This window comes from Elephas maximus, chromosome 20 (assembly GCF_024166365.1).
Source record: "Elephas maximus indicus isolate mEleMax1 chromosome 20, mEleMax1 primary haplotype, whole genome shotgun sequence".
NCBI classification, from domain to species: domain Eukaryota; kingdom Metazoa; phylum Chordata; class Mammalia; order Proboscidea; family Elephantidae; genus Elephas; species Elephas maximus.
Window position 1 is genome coordinate 140,108 of NC_064838.1, and position 20,015 is coordinate 160,122.

General features: G+C 37.6%; 1 protein-coding gene across 2 annotated transcripts in view; it reads left to right on the top strand.

Moving 5' to 3' along the window:
• The window catches only part of NCAPG2 (non-SMC condensin II complex subunit G2), a 120,882-nt gene that overhangs the window by 93,127 nt on the left and 7,740 nt on the right, over nucleotides 1–20,015 (top strand). For both annotated transcript variants that reach the window (XM_049861878.1, XM_049861879.1), the window contains exons 25-27: nucleotides 10,634–10,737; nucleotides 11,555–11,655; nucleotides 13,077–13,176. In XM_049861878.1, the coding sequence (XP_049717835.1) occupies nucleotides 10,634–10,737; nucleotides 11,555–11,655; nucleotides 13,077–13,176 (305 nt within the window). The remainder of the gene's footprint in view (nucleotides 1–10,633; nucleotides 10,738–11,554; nucleotides 11,656–13,076; nucleotides 13,177–20,015) is intronic.

Below are 20,015 nucleotides of genomic sequence, written 5' to 3' on the forward strand. Positions count from 1 at the left end.
AGCTTTTGCTTATAAATGGAAATATTTTTCTCTCTAAATCAAGGTAAAAATCAAATTCATAGCTTATACCTTAAAACTGTTTAAGGATAATTGAAAACTCTCAGAATACAAAGTGATGCTAAAGATGTCACAAAAGAACAGGTAAAGATCCTGAAGTGTTACATGAATGGGTGAGGAACACCCAGCAAACTAAGTATTTCCAAGTCTCAGCTTCTTTGTGATATTTAAAATTGCGACGCTATTAATATTGTATGCCCTGACAGCAAACACCAACAAAAACATTCTTGACAAGATTTGAGAGTCTGTCTGCTGTCATTTATGCCTTTGGTTAATTTTTAATGAAGTGTTAGTGTTGTTAATTGCCACTGAGTAGTCTCTGACTCGTGGTGACCTTATGTACAACAGAACAAAACTTTGCCTGGTCCTGCACCATCTCCGTGATCTTTCATATGTTTGAGCCCATTGTTGTGGCTATTCTCTCAGTCCATCTTTTGGGGGTTTCCCTTGTTTTCACTGACTGTCTCCTTTGCCAAACAAGATGTCCTTTTCTAGCAATTGGTCTTTCCTGATGACAGACTGTCTTAGTCATCTAGTGCTGCCATAACAAATACCACAAGTGGATGGCTTTAACGAAGAGAAATTTATTCCCTCACAGTTTAGTAGGTTACAAGTCCAAATTCAGTTTGCTGGCTCCAGGGGAAGGCTTTCTCTCTCCATCGACTCTGGAGGAAAGTCTTCGTCCTTAATCTTCCCCTGGTCGAGGAGCTTCTCAGGTGCGGGGAACCCATGTCCAAAGGACGCACTCTGCCTGTGGTGCTGCTTTCATGGTGGTATGAGGTCCCCGACTCTCTGGTTGCTTCCCTTTTCTTGTATCTCTTGCGAGATAAAAGGTGGTATAGGCCACACCCCATAGAAACTCCCTTTACCTTGAATCAGGGAGGTGACCTGAGTAAGGGTGGTGTTACAATCCCACCCTAATCCTCTCAACATAAAATTACAATCACAAAGTGGAGGACAACCACACAATACTGGGAATCATGGCCTAACCAAGTTGATACATATTTTTGGGGGGACACAGTTCAATCCATGACACATGTCCAAAGTAAGCCAGACCAGGTTTCACCATCCTTGTTTCTAAGGAGCATCCCCGTTTTATTTCTTCTGAGACTGATTTATGCCTTCAGTTAACTTTTTTTTTAGTTTTATTTATTTTGTTGTTGAGAATATACACAGCAAAACATATACCAATTCAGCAGTTTCTACATGTACTGTTTATTTAGTGACACTGATTACACTCTTCAAGCTCTGCAACCGTTCTCATCCTCCTCTTCTGAGTTGTTCCTCTTCCATTAACGTAAGTTCACTGCCCCCAGATGGTTCCCATCTAATCTTTTGACGTGCTGTTAATCAATTTGATCTGATATAGATCTTAAAAGAACATAATTCTCAAGGTAGACATTATTCACTGGTTAAGCTATTGTTCGGCTTTAAGAAGATTTTAGGGGATATTTTTTTGGTTTAAGGGAAACCCTGATGGCGTAGTGGTTAAGTGCTACGGCTGCTAATCAAAAGGTCAGCAGTTGAAATCCACCAGGCGCTCCTTGGAAACTCTATGGGACAATTGTACTCTGTCCTATAGGGCTGCTATGAGTCGGAATCAACTCAACAGCAATGGTTTTTTTTTTTTTTTGGTTTAAGATTTAAAGATTATCTTAGGGCAGTAGTTTCAGGTGTTTTTCCAACCTTCATGGCTCTAGGAAGTCTGGAGTCTCAGTCTAGTCTCGTGTCAAAGGAGGCAGCTGTTCATGGAGACATGCTTATTGAGCACTTACATAGGCTGTCGTACATATGATATGAAAATTAGTTTCCTTCTAACTGAGAATAAAAATTTAATACTAGTGTTAATTTGGAAACCCTGGTGGCGTAGTAGTTAAGTGCTACAGCTACTAACCAAAAGGTCGGCAGTTTGATTCCACCAGGCACTCCTTGAAAACTCTTTGGGGTAGTTCTACTCTGTCCTATAGGGTCGCTATGAGTCAGAATTGACTTGATGGCAGTGGGTTTGGTTTTATTTTTACTGTTAATTTGATATGTTTATACCAAATTGTTTCTTCCAGTTAACCTCATATTAATAATTATTTCTAGTCTAGTTAAGATCAGCTCCTCTACAAGAGGAATATGCTCTCATCAGACTCTTTCATGTGGCTGTCGTTACTTCTCTCATAACTTCAGAGTACGCTTTTCTTGTCACAAAGTGGAAATAATCTTTTTAACTGAGCATAGAGCCCTAAGCCTAGCAATCATGGTTCTCTATAGTTTGCCTTAGCCTACTACTGAATAAGAGTTGCTCACTATTTCATTGAAATTTATGCAAAAAAGTGATGGAGTTATTAATTACTGAGTAGTAGTAATCTACATTTTTATGAATAATGCCTGTTATATGTGTCCTAAAAGCAACACTTTAGATTGTTTTAATGATGTATCACCTACAGTAATGAGCATAATGAAATAGGGAAATACAGTCTCACTGACAAAGGTAATAATACTCCATGATGAAAACCCAGGACCTCATAATGTTGAAATCTAGTAATCTCACTCATGTACATAATAAATACAACTACTACCTTTTTTCTCACTTTAAAAAATATTTAAGGTATAATTTGTTGTTGTTGTTAGGTGCCGTCGAGTCGGTTCCGACTCATAGTGACCCTATGCACAGCAGAACGAAACACTGCCCGGTCCTGCACCATCCTTACAATCGTTGTTATGCTTGAGCACATTGTTGCAGCCACTGTGTCAATCCACCTCGTTGAGGGTCTTCCTTTTTTCCGCTGACCCTGTACTCTGCCAAGCATGATGTCCTTCTCCAGGGACTGATCCCTGTATAATTTACATCCAGTGAAATGCACAGATTTTAAGTGCCATATGGTTTATTCAGGCAAGTCCACGAGAGCCAAAATACAACTTGAATATATCCCACCTGAGTTTAGAGACAATCTCAAGAATAGATTTGACGTGTTGAACACTAATGACCAAAGACTAGACAAGTTGTGGAATGACATCAAGGACATCGTACATGAAGAAAGCAGGAGGTCATTGAAAAGACAGGAAAGAAAGAAAAGACCAAGATGGATGTCAGAGGAGACTCTGAAACTTGCTCTTGAATGTTGAGCAGCTAAAGCAAAAGGAAGAAATGATGAAGTAAAAGAACTGAATAGAAGATTTCAAAGGGCGGCTTGAGAAGACAAAGTATTATAATGATATGTGCAAAGTGTTGGAGATGGAAAACCAAAAGGGAAGAACATGGTTGGCATTTCCTAAGCTGAAAGAACTGAAGAAAAAATTCAAGCCTCATGTTGCAATAGTGGAGGATTCTGTGGGGGAAAGTATTAAACGACACAAGAAGCATCAAAAGAAGTTGGAAGGAATACACAGAGTCATTATACCACAAAGAATTAGTCGATGTTCAACCATTTAAAGAGGTAGCATATGATCAGGAACCAGTGGTACTGAAGGAAGAAGTCCAAGCTGCTCTGAAGGCATTAGCGAAAAACAAGACTCCAGGAAGTGACAGAATATCAATTGAGATGTTTCAGCAAATGGATGCAGCACTGGAGGTACTCACTTGTCTATGCCAAGAAATATGGAAGACAGCTTCCTGGCCAACTGACTGGAAGAGATCCATATTTATGCCTATTCCCAAGAAAGGTGATCGAACCGAGCGAGGAAATTATAGAACAATATCATTAATATCCCACGCAAGCAAAATTTTGCTAAAGCAGTGTATTGACAGGAAACTGCCAGAAATTCAGGCTGGATTTACAAGAGGACGTGGAACCAGGGATATCATTGCTGATGTCAGATGGATCCTGGCTGAAAGCACAGAATACCAGAAGGATGTTTATCTGTGTTTTATTGACTACACAAAGGAATTTGAATGCATGGATCATAACAAATTATGGATAACACTGAGAAAAATGGGAATTCCAGAACACTTAATTGTGCTAATGAGGAACCTATACATAGATCAAGAGGCAGTTGTTCAGACAGAACAAGGGGATACTGAGTGGTTTAAAGTCAGGAAGGTTATAGGGTGTGCGTCAGGGTTGTATCCTTTCACCATACCTATTCAATCTGCATGCTGAGCAAATAATCCGAGAACCTGGACTATGTAAAGAAGAACAAGGCATCAGAATTGGAGAAAAACTCATTAACTCATTAACAACCTGTGTTATGCAGATGACACAACCTTGCTTGCTGAAAGTGAAGAGGACTTGAAGCATTTGCTGATAAAGATCAAAGACCACAGCCTTCAGTATGGATTGCACTTCAATGTAAAGAAAACAAAAATCCTCGCAACTGAACCAATGAGCAACATCATGATAAACGGAGAAAAGATTGAAGTTTTTGAGGATTTCATTTTACTTGTATCCACAATCAACAGCCGTGGAAGCAGCAGTCAAGAAATCAAAAGACGCATTGCATTGGGCAAATCTGCTGCGAAAGACCTCTTTACAGTTTTGAAGAGCAGAGATGTTACCTTGATGGCAGAGGTGCGCCTGACCCCAGCCATGGTATTTTCAGTAGCTTCATATGCATGTGAAAGTTGAATGATGAATAAGGAAGACTGAAGAACTGACGTCTTTGAATTGTGGTGTTGGTGAAGAATATTGAATATACCATGGACTACCAAAAGAACGAACAAATCTGTCTGGGAAGAAGTACAACCAGAATGCTCATTAGAAACAAGGATGGCAGACTGTCAGGAGGGCTCTGTCCCTGGAGAAGGGCATCTTGCTTGGAAAAGTACAGGGTCAGCAGAAAAGAGGAAGACCCTTAACAAGGTGGATTGACACAATGGCTGCAACAATGGGCTCAAGCATAACAACGATTGTAAGGATGGCGCAGGACCGGGCAGTGTTTCGTTCTGTGGTACTTAGGATGGCTATGAGTCAAAACCAACTTGACGGCACCTAGTAACATCAGTGGTTTATTTACCTTGACAAATGCAGATATTCATTTAACCCATATCTTATCAAGATACAGAAGATTTCCATCACCCCAGAAAATTCCCTTTTGATCCTTCCAGTCAATTTCTTACACCTGCGCTCTACCCAAAGAAAACCACACTGTTTTACTTTATATCACTATAGATTAATTTTGCTTATTCTAAAACTTCGTATAAATAGAATCATGCAGTATTCTTAGTACTCTTTGTGTCTAGCTTCTTTAATTCAACTTAATGGTATTAAGTCATTCATGTTTCAGTATGTATAAATAGTTCTTTCCTCTTATTGCTTAGTAATATTCCATTGAATTTTTATTTATATATATATGATGTGTTTATACATTTTCCTTTGAGGGGTACCTGGCTGTTTTTTAGGTTTTAGCTGGTATGAATAAAGCTCCTATGATATTCACAAATAGTCCTTTATGTGGACATGTGATTTCATTTCTCTTGGGTAAATACCAAGTAGTAGTATTGTTGGATCATAGGATACATGTATATATGATTTTTTATTGTTGCAAATATGCGTATCACACATTTGTCAGTTTCACATTTTCCATGCGTATCACTCAGTGACATCAATTATATTAATCGTGTGATGTAACCGTAATCAGTATCTTTTGCCCAGTTTCCCATCACCACAAACAGAAACACATGACTTCCTAAAGGATGACTCCCTCTTTCCTCCTTCCTCCCACCCTGATAACCACTAATAGACTTTGGTCTCTACATTTGCCTATTCTAGATATTTCAATGAGTGAGATCATACAATATTTGTTCTTTTTGTGGTTGACTTACTTCACTCAGCGTGATGTTTTCAGGGTTCACCCATGTTGTAGCATAAGGATACATGTATATGTAATTTTTAAAGAAATCACCAGTTTTTAAAGTGATTTTACTGTCTTACACTTTATTAATCATGTGAGAGTTCCATATGCTCCTTATCTTTGGTAACGTTTGTTGTTTTTAGTCATCTTAATTTTTTGTCATTCAAGTGGGTGTGTAGTAGTAGCATCTCACTGTGGTTTTATTTTGTATGTCCCTGTTGAATAATAATATTTAACATCTTATGTGCGTATCGACTGTTCAGGTACTTCTTTTGTATCTGTTCAAGTATTTTGTTGTTGTTAACTGCCGTAAAGTCGGTTCCAACTTACAGCAACCCTGCGTACAACAGAACGAAACGTTGCCCAGTCAAGTATTTTACCCTTTTTTAATTGTGTTATTGCCTTTTTACTATTGAGTTATAGGAATTCCTTATGAATTATGCATACAAGTCCTTTGTCAGATAACATGTGTGGCAATATTTTCTCTCAGTTATAGTTCAGTACTACTCATTTAAAGGTTTTTTTTTTTTTTTTTTGATGGGTAGAAGGCTTTTATTTTCATGAAGATGAATTAATCATTTTTTCTTTTATGGTTAATACTTTGTGCCTTCTCTAAAAAAAGTTTACCTGTCCCAGTGTCATGAAGATATTCTCTTGTATTTTCTTCTGTAAGTTTTAAAGTTAAATGTCCTTTCCCCTATTGAATTGCTTTGACTTCCTTGTTGAGTATCCTTTGACTGTGTATGTGGGGGTTAATTTCTTGGGTCTGTTCAGTTCCATTGATCTGTTTATCCAGTTTTTTACCAAACCTCGTTGTCCTGATTATTGTAGCTTTAAAGTGAGCCTTGAAATCAGGTAGTGTAACTTAACTTTGCTCTGTTTTTGTTTTTCCAAAGATGTTTTAACTCTTTTGGCCACTTGCATATAACTTTTAGAATCAGTTTGTTAATTTCTGCAAAAAGCCCCCTGGAAATTCTACTGAGTTTACTAATAAGTAAAAATAGTATACCTTTCCATTTATTTAAGCCTTTATTAATTTCTCTCAGCAATGTTTTATGGTTTTCAGTATAGACCTCTTAGAGATTGTTAGTTAAATTTATCCCTGAATATTTTGTTTTTAGATGCCATTATAAATGATACTTTTAAATTTTTAATTTTCAGGTTTTCACCATTATGACATAGAAAAACAGTTGATTTTTGTATATTGACTTTATATCCTGCAACATTGCTAAATTCACTTATGAATTCTAGTAGTTTCATATAGATTTCTTAGAATTTTCTTCATACACAATCAGGTCTTCTGAGAAGAAAGACAGTTTTAGTTCTGCTTTTCCAATCTGTATGCCCTTTATTCATTTTTCTTGCTTTATTTCACTGACTAGAGCCTCCAGTGAAAGGTTTAATAGAAGTGGGGCAAGTAGACAAATTTGCCTTGTTCCCCATTTACCAAAAAAAAAAAAAAACCAAACCTGTTGCTTTTGAATTGATCCTGCATCATAGTGACTTTATAGGACAGAGAAGAACTGCCCCATAGGGTTTCCAAGGAGCAGCTTGGGTTCAAACTGCTGACCTTCCCATTTAGAAGAGTATCCAGTATTTCACCATCAAGTGTGGTATACATTAAGGGTTTTTTTGTAGATTCATTTTATCAGGTTGAAGATGCTTACTTCTCTTGTTAAATGAGTTTTGTGTGTGTGTGTGTGTGAATATTTAATTTTGCCAAAATGCTGTTTCTTTAGGTGTTAAAATGATCGTGTGATTTTTCTACTTTAATCCATTAATGCAGTGAATTACGCTGATTGATTTTCATTTGTTAAACCAACTTTGCACTCCTGAGATAAATCCCACTTGGTCATGACATATTTATTACCTTTTTATTAATTGCTATTTTGATATGTCAAAATTTTTAAAAGATTTATGGTTCTATGTTTATGAGGATGATTTCTCTGTAATCTTTTCTTATAATTTCATTGTCTGGTATTGGTGTCAAGGTTATGCTGATATCATAAAATAGAACTTGATAAAATTTTCTGAAAGTGTTGTTTAACTTTGGTATTATTTCTTCGTTGAAAAGCTGACAGCACCTAGCAGTTTCACTCCTAGGTATATACCCCAAAGCCGTGAAAGCAGAGACTCAAGCAGATAATTGTACAGCAGTGTCCCTTACAGCATCATTTACAATACCCAAAAGGTAGAAGCAACCCAAGTGTCCATCAGCAGATAAATGGATAAACAGAATGTGGTCTCTCATACGGTGGAATGTTATTCAGGTATAAAGAAAAATGAAATAGTGATACATGTGACGACATGGATGAAACTTTAAAGGATTATGCTCAGTGAGATAAGTCACACGAAAGCCAAATCATGTATGATCCTACTTGTGTGAAATATATAGAATAAGCACATGCATAGAGACAAAAGTTTATTGAGTTAACGGACTTGGAGGGGGGGGTTTAAGGGGTGTTGAGTTTTTGTTCAGGGTACTGAAAACCTTTTAGAAACAAATAGTGGTGATGGTTGCATGACACGGTGAATGCAGTTGTCAATGAACTATACACATAAAAGTAGTTAAAATGGCTGACGGATTTCACCAGTTATTAGATCTGGGAAATTTTAAAAGTATAAAATCAATTTCTTTAACAAATAATAGAGCTCTTCAGGTTTCTAGTTCATCCTGTGTCAGTTTTGGTACATAGTATTTTTCAAGAAATTTGTCCATTTCATTTATGTTAACAAATTTGTTGGCATAAAGTTGTTCATATTGTCTCTTTATTTCCTTATGATGCCTGTAAGATAGTGATGTTGCCTTTTCATTTCTGAACTTGGTCATTTGTATTTACTCTTCTTCTTGATTATTTTTCATTATGGTTTTATCAATTTCATCTTTTTTTAAGAACCAATTTTTGACTTTAATTTTCTCTATTTTTTGCCTGTTTTGTATTTCATTGATTTGTGCTATTTTTATTATTTCCTCTTTTCTTATTTGGGATTTAATTTTCATTTCTATTTCTGTCTCCCTAAAGTGAGGGCATAAACTATTAACAATTTTTGTCTTCTTTTTAGTATAGGCATTTAAATGTACACATTTGCCCCTGTGGTCTTCTTTAGCTGCACCCTACATATTTTGACATGACATGTTTTCACTATCATTCAGTTTAAACTATGATCAAATTTGCCTTATGACTTCTTTTTGACCCATGGGTTATTTAGAAGTATGTCGTGTAATTTCTTAATTGTGGAGAATGTTCTGGTTAACTCGTTATTTTTTTCTAATTTAATGCCAATCCTTTAAATTTATTGTTCCTTCTTTTTTGGCCTGGCGTATGGTCCTCCGTGGTGAAAGTTTCACTCGCAAAGAATGTGCATCCTGCCGTTCGTGGGTGGAGTTGTGTAAATGTCTGCAAGGTCACGGTGATCGGTAGCGTTTTTCAGATCGCCGATATTAGGGACCAGCCGTATGTTTTTATAAAGTTTGTTGGCACACGACCACGCTCATTCATCTGTGTTCTGTCTGTGGCTGCTTTTGTGCCACAACAGGGTTGAATAGTTGTTTCAGAGACTGTATTGCTTACAAAGCATAAAATATTTACTATTTTATTTAAATATTTGCTCTTTGACTTTACAGAAAAAGTTTGCCAACTTCTGTTCTATCCTCTGACGATTTTTTGTTATTTGCTCTGTCAATAGATGTTTCGCACTGTGGTTGTGGATTTGTCTGTTTTTCTTTGAGTTCTGTCGATTTTAGTTTCATGTGTTTGGGAATCCCGTAGTCCACATACGGAGCCTCTCGGTGGTACCGTTAAGGGAATCGTAGTTCACATACGGAGCCCCTTGGTGGTACCGTGAGCACACTCAGCTGCCAGCTGAGAGGGTAGAAGTTCGCGCCCACCCAGAGTTGCCTTGAAAGAAGGGCTTGGTGATCTGCTTCCCAAAAATTAGCCACGAAAACCCTGTGGAGCACCATGGGGTCACCACGAGTCAGAGTCGACTTAGCAGCAACTGCTTGTTTTGTTTTTTAGTTTAGTTTCACATATAATATGACAGTTGACTTGATTATTCAGATTTGTGTTATGAACCCTAGAAATATAATAAAAGGCTTATTAGAAGTATTGTCTAGTCATGGCTATGTGATTGGTTTACCTAAAATAACCAAGAATTAGGCAAAAGATGGTGGAGATATGAGAGAGTGGGATGCACATACTCCTCAGGTATTATGAATTAGAAAACAAGATATAATCCTCCTCCTAGAACAGGAATTCTGGATTTAGACCTTTCCAGGAGACATTTGTATGTGAAGTTCATTCATAAATAATGAACAACCTATATAATTTTGTAAGGTCTGTAATAAAGAGTATAGATCCAAGTAGTACATCCTTTGAATCTAGACCAGCAGTAGGAACCGGGGGCTATTTTTCTCACCACCGCACATTTGACAGTGTCTGGCGACATTTTTGGTTGTAATAGCTCGGGGGGCATGACTGGCATCTAGTAGGTAGAGACCAAGGATTCTGCTGAACATCCTGCAATGCACGGGATAGCTCCAATAACAAAGAAGTACCCAGCCCATAATGTTACTAATGCCTTGATTAAGAAACCCTGTTAAATTTGCTTAGTGTAAAATCACAATATAATAATAAATTATTCATAATTATTGTGACCATTTGAACAGTTAATAAAGAGCATTGTTTTAAGTTTCTAGAAGACCTTTCTCAAGTGTTGAAGAAAACCCAAAGCAGTGTAAACTGAGTAATTGACCCAGTCTCTGATTGCAAATAATTGATTTGAAACTTCTTTTTAGGCCTCTGATATCGAAGAGCTTACCCCACCAGAGTGTCTTGCAGACCTTCCACCATTTTCAAGATGTTTAATAGGAATAATAATAAAAACTTCGAATGTGGTCAGGTAGTTTTCACTTTTACTGTCCCAAGACTTATTTTGGCTCTAAACCCTCTCAGCAACTTTGCTTTATTTATTCTTTTTACTCTTAATATTTTTTAAAGGTTCAATTCTGTGGGAAAAATATTTCATGGAATTTTTTCTCAGTTCATCACCAATCTGTTTACGTTAAAATTATACAAAGAGAAATTCTAATTTTCTATAAAATATATTCATCTGAATACTCTCTGATTAGTGTTTATCATCCTATAGCATTCAGTTAGAGGGAAACATTTAAAATGTTGATGTGCAGTAAAATACTTATTATGTATACCCTCAAAACACGTAACTAGGTTAAACACCAGTATAATCATTCAACACAGAACTGTTTATTCATTTCTTGAACCATATACCACTTGACTAAAATTGTAGCTTTTTTTTTTTGTGGCCATACAGGACTGACTGATTATAAATTGAATAGTTTTGTGGCTATCTAACCACTTTTGAAAGTTTAATAGCAAATGTGTTCAATTAAAATTTTTAAAAGCATCATCTTTGGTAACTATGAAAATTATCTTTCAGCAATATATTAAATCCTTTTTTGTGTGTATTGTGGGGTGTAAAGGTTTGGTTATTTACTTACCAGTACATTCCTGCTCTCTTTCTAGTAACATCAGCTAATTTTAATATCTTACCTATATGATTAGGCACATTTATAGTGAAAAGTATGGAAAGAGTTTAATCAACATCTCATGTTGCTGAACCTTGGCTATTATTTATCTTTCTATAAAGTATTAAGGCATATACTATTCATTAATTTCAGGTATTTGTTAATTTTTTACAGGTCATTTTTAGATGAACTAAAGGCCTGTGTTACCTCTGATGATATTGAAGGCATTGTATGTCTGACAGCTGTTATGCATATTATTTTGGTTATTAATAAAGGTTGGTAAACTTTTCTCTCATATAATCTGAGATATTGTTAGGTATACCTCACACAAGGAGCCCTGGTGTGGTACAACAGTTAACTGCTTAGCCACTAACCAAAATGTTGGCATTTCGAATCCACCCAGTGGCTCCGTGGGAGGAAAAACCTGGCAGTCTGCTCCATTAAAGGTTACAACTTAGGAAACCATATGGGGCAGATCTGCTGTGTCCTGTAGAGTTGCTGTGAGTTGGAATCCACTCAGTGGTACACAACAACACCTCAAACAAAACTATCATGGAGCGTTTGGAAACTCAACTCCTTATGTTTGACTGCTTCCCTGTTTGACTCGCCAGTCATGCCAAGCTTCGTAAAATTCCTTTCACAAACCGTGCTTCTTCATGTTCTTTGAACATAGTGCATTCTACCTGTGCTTCCCTTACTTGACTAATTCTGTACTTGTTTCCATACCGCTAGCTTTTCTGGAATGCGTTTCCTTTCTTTCTTCTTTCCTCACTGGATCTGTATAAGTATCTCCATTCTCTGCTGGTGCATTGAATTTCTATTGATCTGTCATACCTGTGTTCTAAAATCTTGATTTTATTTTTGCTAATGATGACATGTTTTGGTGGTAATATTTAATCTAACTACTGTTTCTTTTAAGCCTTAACCTTGGCTATTCTGCATATCACAGCCAGTTGAAATAGTACTGGAAAAACAGTTGGAGGTACCTAAAAACGTTCACCTTGGTGAAAGATACAGTAACATCTTGCAGGTTGACTACCTTTAAGTTTGTATATATTTTGCTCAGTTTTGCTGATGTTGGCAAATACTTTCTAAGGTAATACAGATGATGGTACTCTTACAGAAACAAGCTCTTTCCATAATCCTGATAACGTAGCATGTCTGCAGATTTCTGATAACATTTTTTAACTAGAGTGACCTAGATAGGGCATCAGGAAAAACTTTTCCTAAGAGCATGACCACTGAGTTTATATCTAAAGAATGAGTGAAAAAGGATAAAGATGTGAACATGGTAGTTGGGATGCAAATGAGTACCTAGGACTTAATAGGTACTTAATAAATATTTCCCAAACAATTGAATGACTCTGAAGTAGTAGTTGTCGTTTTCTGATAGAGGCATACATGAGCGTTAAGTCTGTGATGGCATAAACAGAAAGATTCTCTTAATAACTTGATATAATAATGTACACTTGAACTGTACTTGACAGCCAATTAGGTATTTTCATATATGTTCATTTGATTTTCACAACATCGCTGTGAAGGAGCTGATTATTACTCCACAGATCAATAGATAGGTTAACTCAAAAGGGAAGTATAAGGAAGCTCAGCTTTATAGAAATTGTATCCAAATGTATGGAAAGTATGTTTGTTTTTCATTAAAATCTTTTCTCTGTCTTTTAATATAATTTTCCAATAGGCAAACATAAGAGTTCAAAAGTGAAGGAGGTTGGAGCCATTGTTCAGAAAAAACTAAAGACATTCATGGAAATAACTTTGCAAGAGGATAGCATCGAAAGGTAAAGAGCTAAATAAATTATGTAGCAAAGTAGTGCAATTATCCGCAAAGTGGTTATTGCTTAAGTATATTTTAAATTGAGTTTTCACTCTGCTTTTTACAGCCAGGTGATTAGAAAATTTGAAGATTTTAAGGTGTCTTAGGCTGGGTTCTTTAGAGAAGCAAAACTAGTGAAGCGTACATGTATGGAGAGATTTATCGCAAGGAAACGGCTCATGCTGTTGTAGAGGCTGGAAAGTCCCAAGTCCGTGGATTAGGTGTAATGCTGGAGGCTTTCTCCAGGTTCACGTAGCCACACGAGCTAATGAACCCAAGATCAGACAGTAAGGCATTCGGCTGCTGGCTCACGGGCTGCAGAACCCTGAGATCGGCAGGTGATACAACAGGCTGCTGGCTCAAGTCCCAAGAATCAGAGGTAAGATGGTGATGAGAAGGATGCAGGATCCAAAGCAAGAGAACTTTATACACATATATATGCACACTTGTATATACACACACACTTATCTATTGGATGCAGGAAACTCCCCGGACAACTTGATTGGCTGGTCACATCATGGAGGATGACTGCATCGTTACATAACTGCCAACCGCTGAGAATCAAGGCCCAGCCAAGCTGACATACAACTTTAGCCATCACATAAAGACAGTAATGTTTCTGTTTACAAAAAGCCTTTGCAGTATGTGTTTAACTGACTTACTAATTCTGTCTTCAGAAACAAAATGGTCATTTGCAAAATTCTGCTCTCGAAAAATTAAGGGCGTACACACTTATTTTATATGGTTTTATGAAGAAACATGAAATGGAACACATAAACATCAATGTCCAAGGCATTAATGAGCTGAAATGGCTGTGTATTGGCCGTTTTGAATTGGACAGTCATATGGTATACTGTGCCAGGCATAACAGCTCGAAGAGCAGTGGAGTTGCATTCATCGTCAAACAGAACATTTCAAGATTTATCCTAAAGTACGATGCTATCAGTGATAGAATAATATCAATATACCTACAAGGAAGACCAGTTAATACAACTATTATTTTAATTTACACACCAACCACTAAGGCCAAAGATGAAGAAATTAAAGATTTTTACCAGCTTCTGCAGTCTGAAACTGATCAAACATGCAGTCAAGATACATTGATAATTACTGTTGATTGGAATGCAAAAGCAGGAAACAGAAGGAGGAACAATAGTTGGAAAATATGACCTTGGTGATAGAAACAACCAGAGATCACATGATAGAATTTTGCAAGACCGACGACTTCTTCATTGCAAATACCCTGTTTCAGCAACACAAGTGGCGACTATACACGGTGGACCTCACCAGATGAAATACTTAGGAATCAAATTGGCTACATCTTTGGAAGGAGGCAATGTAAAAGATCAGTGTCTTCAGTCAGAACAAGGCCAGGGGCCAACTGCGGAGCAGACCGTCAATTGCCTGTATGCAACTTCAAGGTGAAGCTCAAGAAAATTATAACAAATCCATGAGAGCCAAAGTACCACCTTGAGTATATCCCACCTGAATTTAGAGACCGTCTCAAGAACAGCTTCGACGTATTGAACGCAAACAACCGAAGACCAGATGAGTTGTGAAATGACATCAAGGACATCATACATGAAGAAAACAAGAGGTCATTAAAAAGACAGGAAAGAAAGTCCGAAGAGACTCTGAAACTTGATGAAGTAAAAGAGCTGAATAGAAGATTTCAAAGGGTGGCTTGAGAAGACAAAGTATTATAATGACATGTGCAAAGACCTGGAGGTAGAAAAACAAAAGGGAAGAACACTCTCAGCATTCAACCTTCGAGTTGCAATATTGAAGGATTCTATGGGGAAGATACTAAATGATGCAGGAAGAATCAAAAGAAGATGGAATACACAGAGTCACCGTACCAAAAAGAATTGGTCGACATTCACGCATTTCAGGAGGTAGCATATGATAAAGAACTGATGGTACTGAAGGAAGAAGTCCAAGCTGCACTGAAGGGATTGGCAAAAAACAAGGGTCCAGGAACTGATGGAATACCTTTTGAGATGTTTCAGCAAACAGATGTAGCGCTGGAAGTACTCACTCATCTGTGCCAAGAAACTTGGAAGACAGCTACCTGGCCAATCAACTGGAAGAGCCTGTACATCGACCAAGAGACAGCCGTTGGAACAGAACAATGGGATACTACAGGGTTTAAAATCAGAAAAGGTGTGTGTCAGGGTTGTATCCTTTCACCATACCTATTCAATCTGTATGCAAAGCAAATAATCTAAGAAGCTGGACTGAATGAAGAAGAACACGGCATCAAGATTGGAGGAAGACTCATTAACAATCTGCATTATGCAGATGACACAGCCTTGCTTGCTGAAAATGAAGAGGACTTGAAGCACTCATTGGTGAAAGTCAAAGACTACAGCCTTCAGTCTGGATCACACCTCAACATAAAACAAAAGTCCTCACAGCTGGACCAGTAAGCAACATAGTGGTAAACAGAGAAAAGATTGAAGTTGTCAGTGATTTTACTTGGATCCACAGTCAACATCCATGGAAGCAGCAGTCAAAAAATCAAATGATGCATTGCATTGGGCAAATCTGCTGTGAAAGACCTCTTTAAAATGTTTAAAAGCAAAGATGCCACTTTAAGGACTGAGATGCACCTGACCCAAGCCGTGGTGTCTTCAGTTGCCTCATATGTATGTGAAAGCTGGACGATGAATAAGGAAGACTGAAGAATTGATGCCTTTGAATTATGGTGTTGGTGAAGAGTACTGAATACACCACAGACTGTCAGAAGAAGGAACAAATCTGTCTTGGAAGAAGTACAACCAGAATGCTCCATAGAAGCAAGGATGGCAAGACTTTGTCTCACATACTTTGGGCATGTTGTCAGGTAAAGTAGATGGTCAGTGAAGAAGAGGGAGACCCTCAGTGAGATGGATTGACACACTGGCTGCAACAATCAACTCAAGCATAACAATAATTGTGAAAATGGTGCAAGACTGGGCAGTGTTTTGTGCTGCTGTACATAGGGTCACTGTGAGTCAGAACTGACTAGACAGCACCTAACAACAGCAGACAGATATTTTTTGTGATTAGTTATGATTTTGTAACCGTAGGCATTTCCTAAGATATAAATACCTAGTTGACAAACATCCGCATCAGGAATAGGAAAGGTAAGTACCCTCCAGAGCCTCAGAAGAAATATTCTTTCTTTCTTTCTGGGTGGCAGATTGTTGTCACAGGTACTGCTGGCTAGGAATGTGTCCTTTGAGCTACTTTTCCATTCAGGTGTTTCTGCTGCTATGCACTGGTTTTGACATGCAATGTATTTTCCTGTGAACTCTTATAAATTGTGTTCGACTCTCAGATTAGCCATAAAACAATTTTTTTCTTGCTGTTTTATGGGCTAAATAAGGTTAAGTGTTATGGAACTAGGTAAGCTAATACTAGTTGTTTTATTAAAAAAAAAAAAAAAAGTTGTTTTATATATACCTGGCAAACCACATTCTATAACTACTTTCTCCTTTGGAGAAGGCTTTCAAAATCCTAAATTGCTAATTTATGAATAAATTTGTAAAGTGTAGCTTTTTATAGATTGTTGACTTGTGTTTAGGCACAGATATATTTAATGCTTTCTTTACTAGGAAATTTTTGTTTACTGAAGGATTGCTGTTTGCATTTTAATCACCTATTATCCTAGTTGTAATCAATCTTTTTGTTAGTGAAATTAGACCTTCTTAGCAGTATTGTGAATCCAAACCAAAACCCGTTGCCGCCAAGCTGATTCCGACTCATAGCGACCCTGTAGGACAGAGTAGAACTGCCCCATATGTTTCCCAAGAAGCGCCTGGTGGATTTGAACTGCCAACCTTTTGTTTACTGTGAATGCTTCTTAAAAATTAAATGACAAAACCTACTTTCTTTAACTACAACTTATTTCAAAAGTAAAAGAAACCAAAAAATCATTTAGTCTTTTACGCAGTTGTTAAGAGCTTAGAAAATTGGTTGTTGTTAGGTGCCGTTGAGTCGGTTCCAACTCATAGCGACCGTATACACAACAGAACGAAACAAAATATATATGTGATATTTTAATTTGAACATGTATCACGGGCAAAACACCCGAATTACTATTGTGTGTTATGTAAAAACTGGTACTAAGCTATGGGTAATACTGTCACCTTGTGTATCAGTAGTAAAGCCGTGTAGCCTGTCTTGTGTTAGACAAATTCACCTCTCTGGGCTATACACTCACACTGGCATACAGATAGTTACTCAGCTGAGCTCTGTGTGCATCTTCCTCTCCCTGCCTCAGGCCTGCTCCCGGTGCCTAGCCTCTTTGTCCCTAGGGCTCTGGATTCTCAGACGAGGCCCAGTAGAACCTCGCTGTAACCCAAGTGCGTTGATAACAGGAAAAGAGGAAGAGAAGAAGACTAAGTAGACAAGTTGAGTTGTAAAACGATGAGACTAATTTTTGTTGTATAGCTATCAGCTAACTTTGGAAGCAGTTCCAGTAGAATTCCAGAAATGTTTTTCAATAACATGAGCTATGAGAAAGCTGGAACTCCTTTGGATATGTAAATTTATGGGGTATTTGATGGTAGGGGTATGAAAGAGTCCTTGTTAATCTGCTAATGCTGAACGTTGTTAGCATAATTTAGTGGGTTCTATTATTATAAAATATCATTTGTATCTTATTTGCTAATATTTTGAGAATTTTTGAGTTACACTTGAAGTAAGATTGATCTATAGTTTTTTGTTTTTCGTTTTTCTGCCAGGTGTTCCTTGGAAACTCTATGGGGCAGTTCTCTGTCCTATAGGGTCATTATGAGTCGGAATTGACTCTACAGTAACGGGTCTGGGTTTTTTTTTTAATAGTTTTTTTTTATTTGCTGTTTGTTTTGTTTTGATTTATGTGTGTGATGTGGGGAACCTGCATCTGTTTTGCTGTCGGCATTAGCTGATAGCTTTCTCCCATTTCCAGTGTGACAGAAAATTCACAGATTGTATTTGTGTTTTGAAGCTGTTGAAAAGTACCTGAAAAAACACCTCCCTGCCCCAGCCATTTCTTTCATATTATTAGCCTGGTCTGATTTTCTACTGTTACTCGAATAAATTTTTGTAATTTATATTTTCCTATAAAATTATACATTGATCCAGATTTTGAATTTTTATTTTTTTTAGATTTTCAAATTTCTTAGCATTATGTAGCTTAAAGTATTTTTTCTAATTTTAATTTTAAATAGAATTTTTTCATTTAAAATTACATGTGAAAGGTAAGTAAATAATAAATGTACAACTTAATTAATGACCAAAATGTAATCACCACCCAAATCAAGAAATACATTATCTCAGGAGTCCCCACATGCATCGCCCAGTACCGACTCCTTTCTAACCCTTGAAAGTACCTATTAACCCGATGAGTTTTGTCTGTTGGAACTTTGTGTAAACGGAGTATAGAGGAGTGTTGTTTTATGTCAGGCTTCTTTCATCCAACATTGTGTTTATGCAGTTCATCCATGTTTTTCCCTGTAGCAAAACATTCTTCCTTGTTTATTGTTTTCGTTGAGCATATGGCCAATTTTTATAAATACTCCATGTGCACTGGGAAAGAATATGTCTTTTGTAGACGTTGAGGGCTGTCTTCTTTGTCAATTAGGTCAAGTTCATTGTGTTACCTCAAATCTTCTATATCCTTACTGATTTTTTTTTTTTTTCATTCTGTTACAAAGAGATTTGTGTTCAAATCTAGGGGATTGTAGTAATGGAGAATTGGCTACAAGAGTTAAAGAGAAGCAGCCCCATTCCTAGGGTGAGATAGAGCACCCAAGGAAGATACCTTCCCCTGCCTCCCCAGAAGAATACCCCCACACAACCACACCCTACCCCGCCAGGGCCGAGATCCAGACCCCCTTGGCTGTCTGGATAGAGAAGTTGTTGAGGTGCCTTGCTGGTGGGACTTGCTTCAAATCTGCTCTCTGGGGTGTTGGGAAAGGCAGTCCACAGGGAGATGTGCTGTGCCTCAGAACTAGCTAGATGCTGGAGGAAGCTTCTGGCTGCCTCGCATTGCTAGAACCCTCCTTAGGAGTCCAGTGTATTTCTCTGTATGACTTCCTGGTGGCTGCCCTCTGAACAGCCAGCCCTATAGGGTCCCTGCTGTGCACATGCACATCTGGAACTGAAGTAAGGGCAAGGTGTGGGGAGCATACCTGTGCTGACTGGGACTGCTGCCATGCCCCGAGTCAAGTACAAGAGGAAGGGGGCAGCCAAGTGCTGGAGAAAGCTGTGCTCTGCAGGAACCTAGCATTAAGAGCCTCACGGTGGACAAAAAAATACACTCTGCGGGAACCAGAACCTGGAAGAGACAACCCCTGCCCCCTCCAGTGTCCCACCAGTGCCCTCTACAGACAAGGCTTAACCTCTTACCTGGATGAAATAGGGAAAGTGGGCCTTGAAGTAGGTGGGTAGGATTTGGATGTACCAAGGTTGTGAGTGTGTGGGGGAAAAAAGGCACGTGAGAGAAGAGGGAGGCAACAGCGCTCTTCTTCTGACTTTAAAGAAAAGTAGGAAGTTTTTATACATTTCAGAAAACTTATGGGAATTTAAAATGTTTTACCAGGCAACAACTTATTGAATAAGAAAATCAGTCGGAATTACCAACTATGTAAATCGTAAGTTATTTTTACAGGACATAGTGGCAATCTCAGAAGTCCAAGCATTTTATAAGATTTCTTGTTAGAAATAATATTTGCAAGAACAGTTTTTTTCTTTGGATGTAGAATTGTGCATGCTTTTCTGAAGATATAAGGAAAGAGGGACATTTGCTTCTTGTTAGGAATTTCATTTTTACTT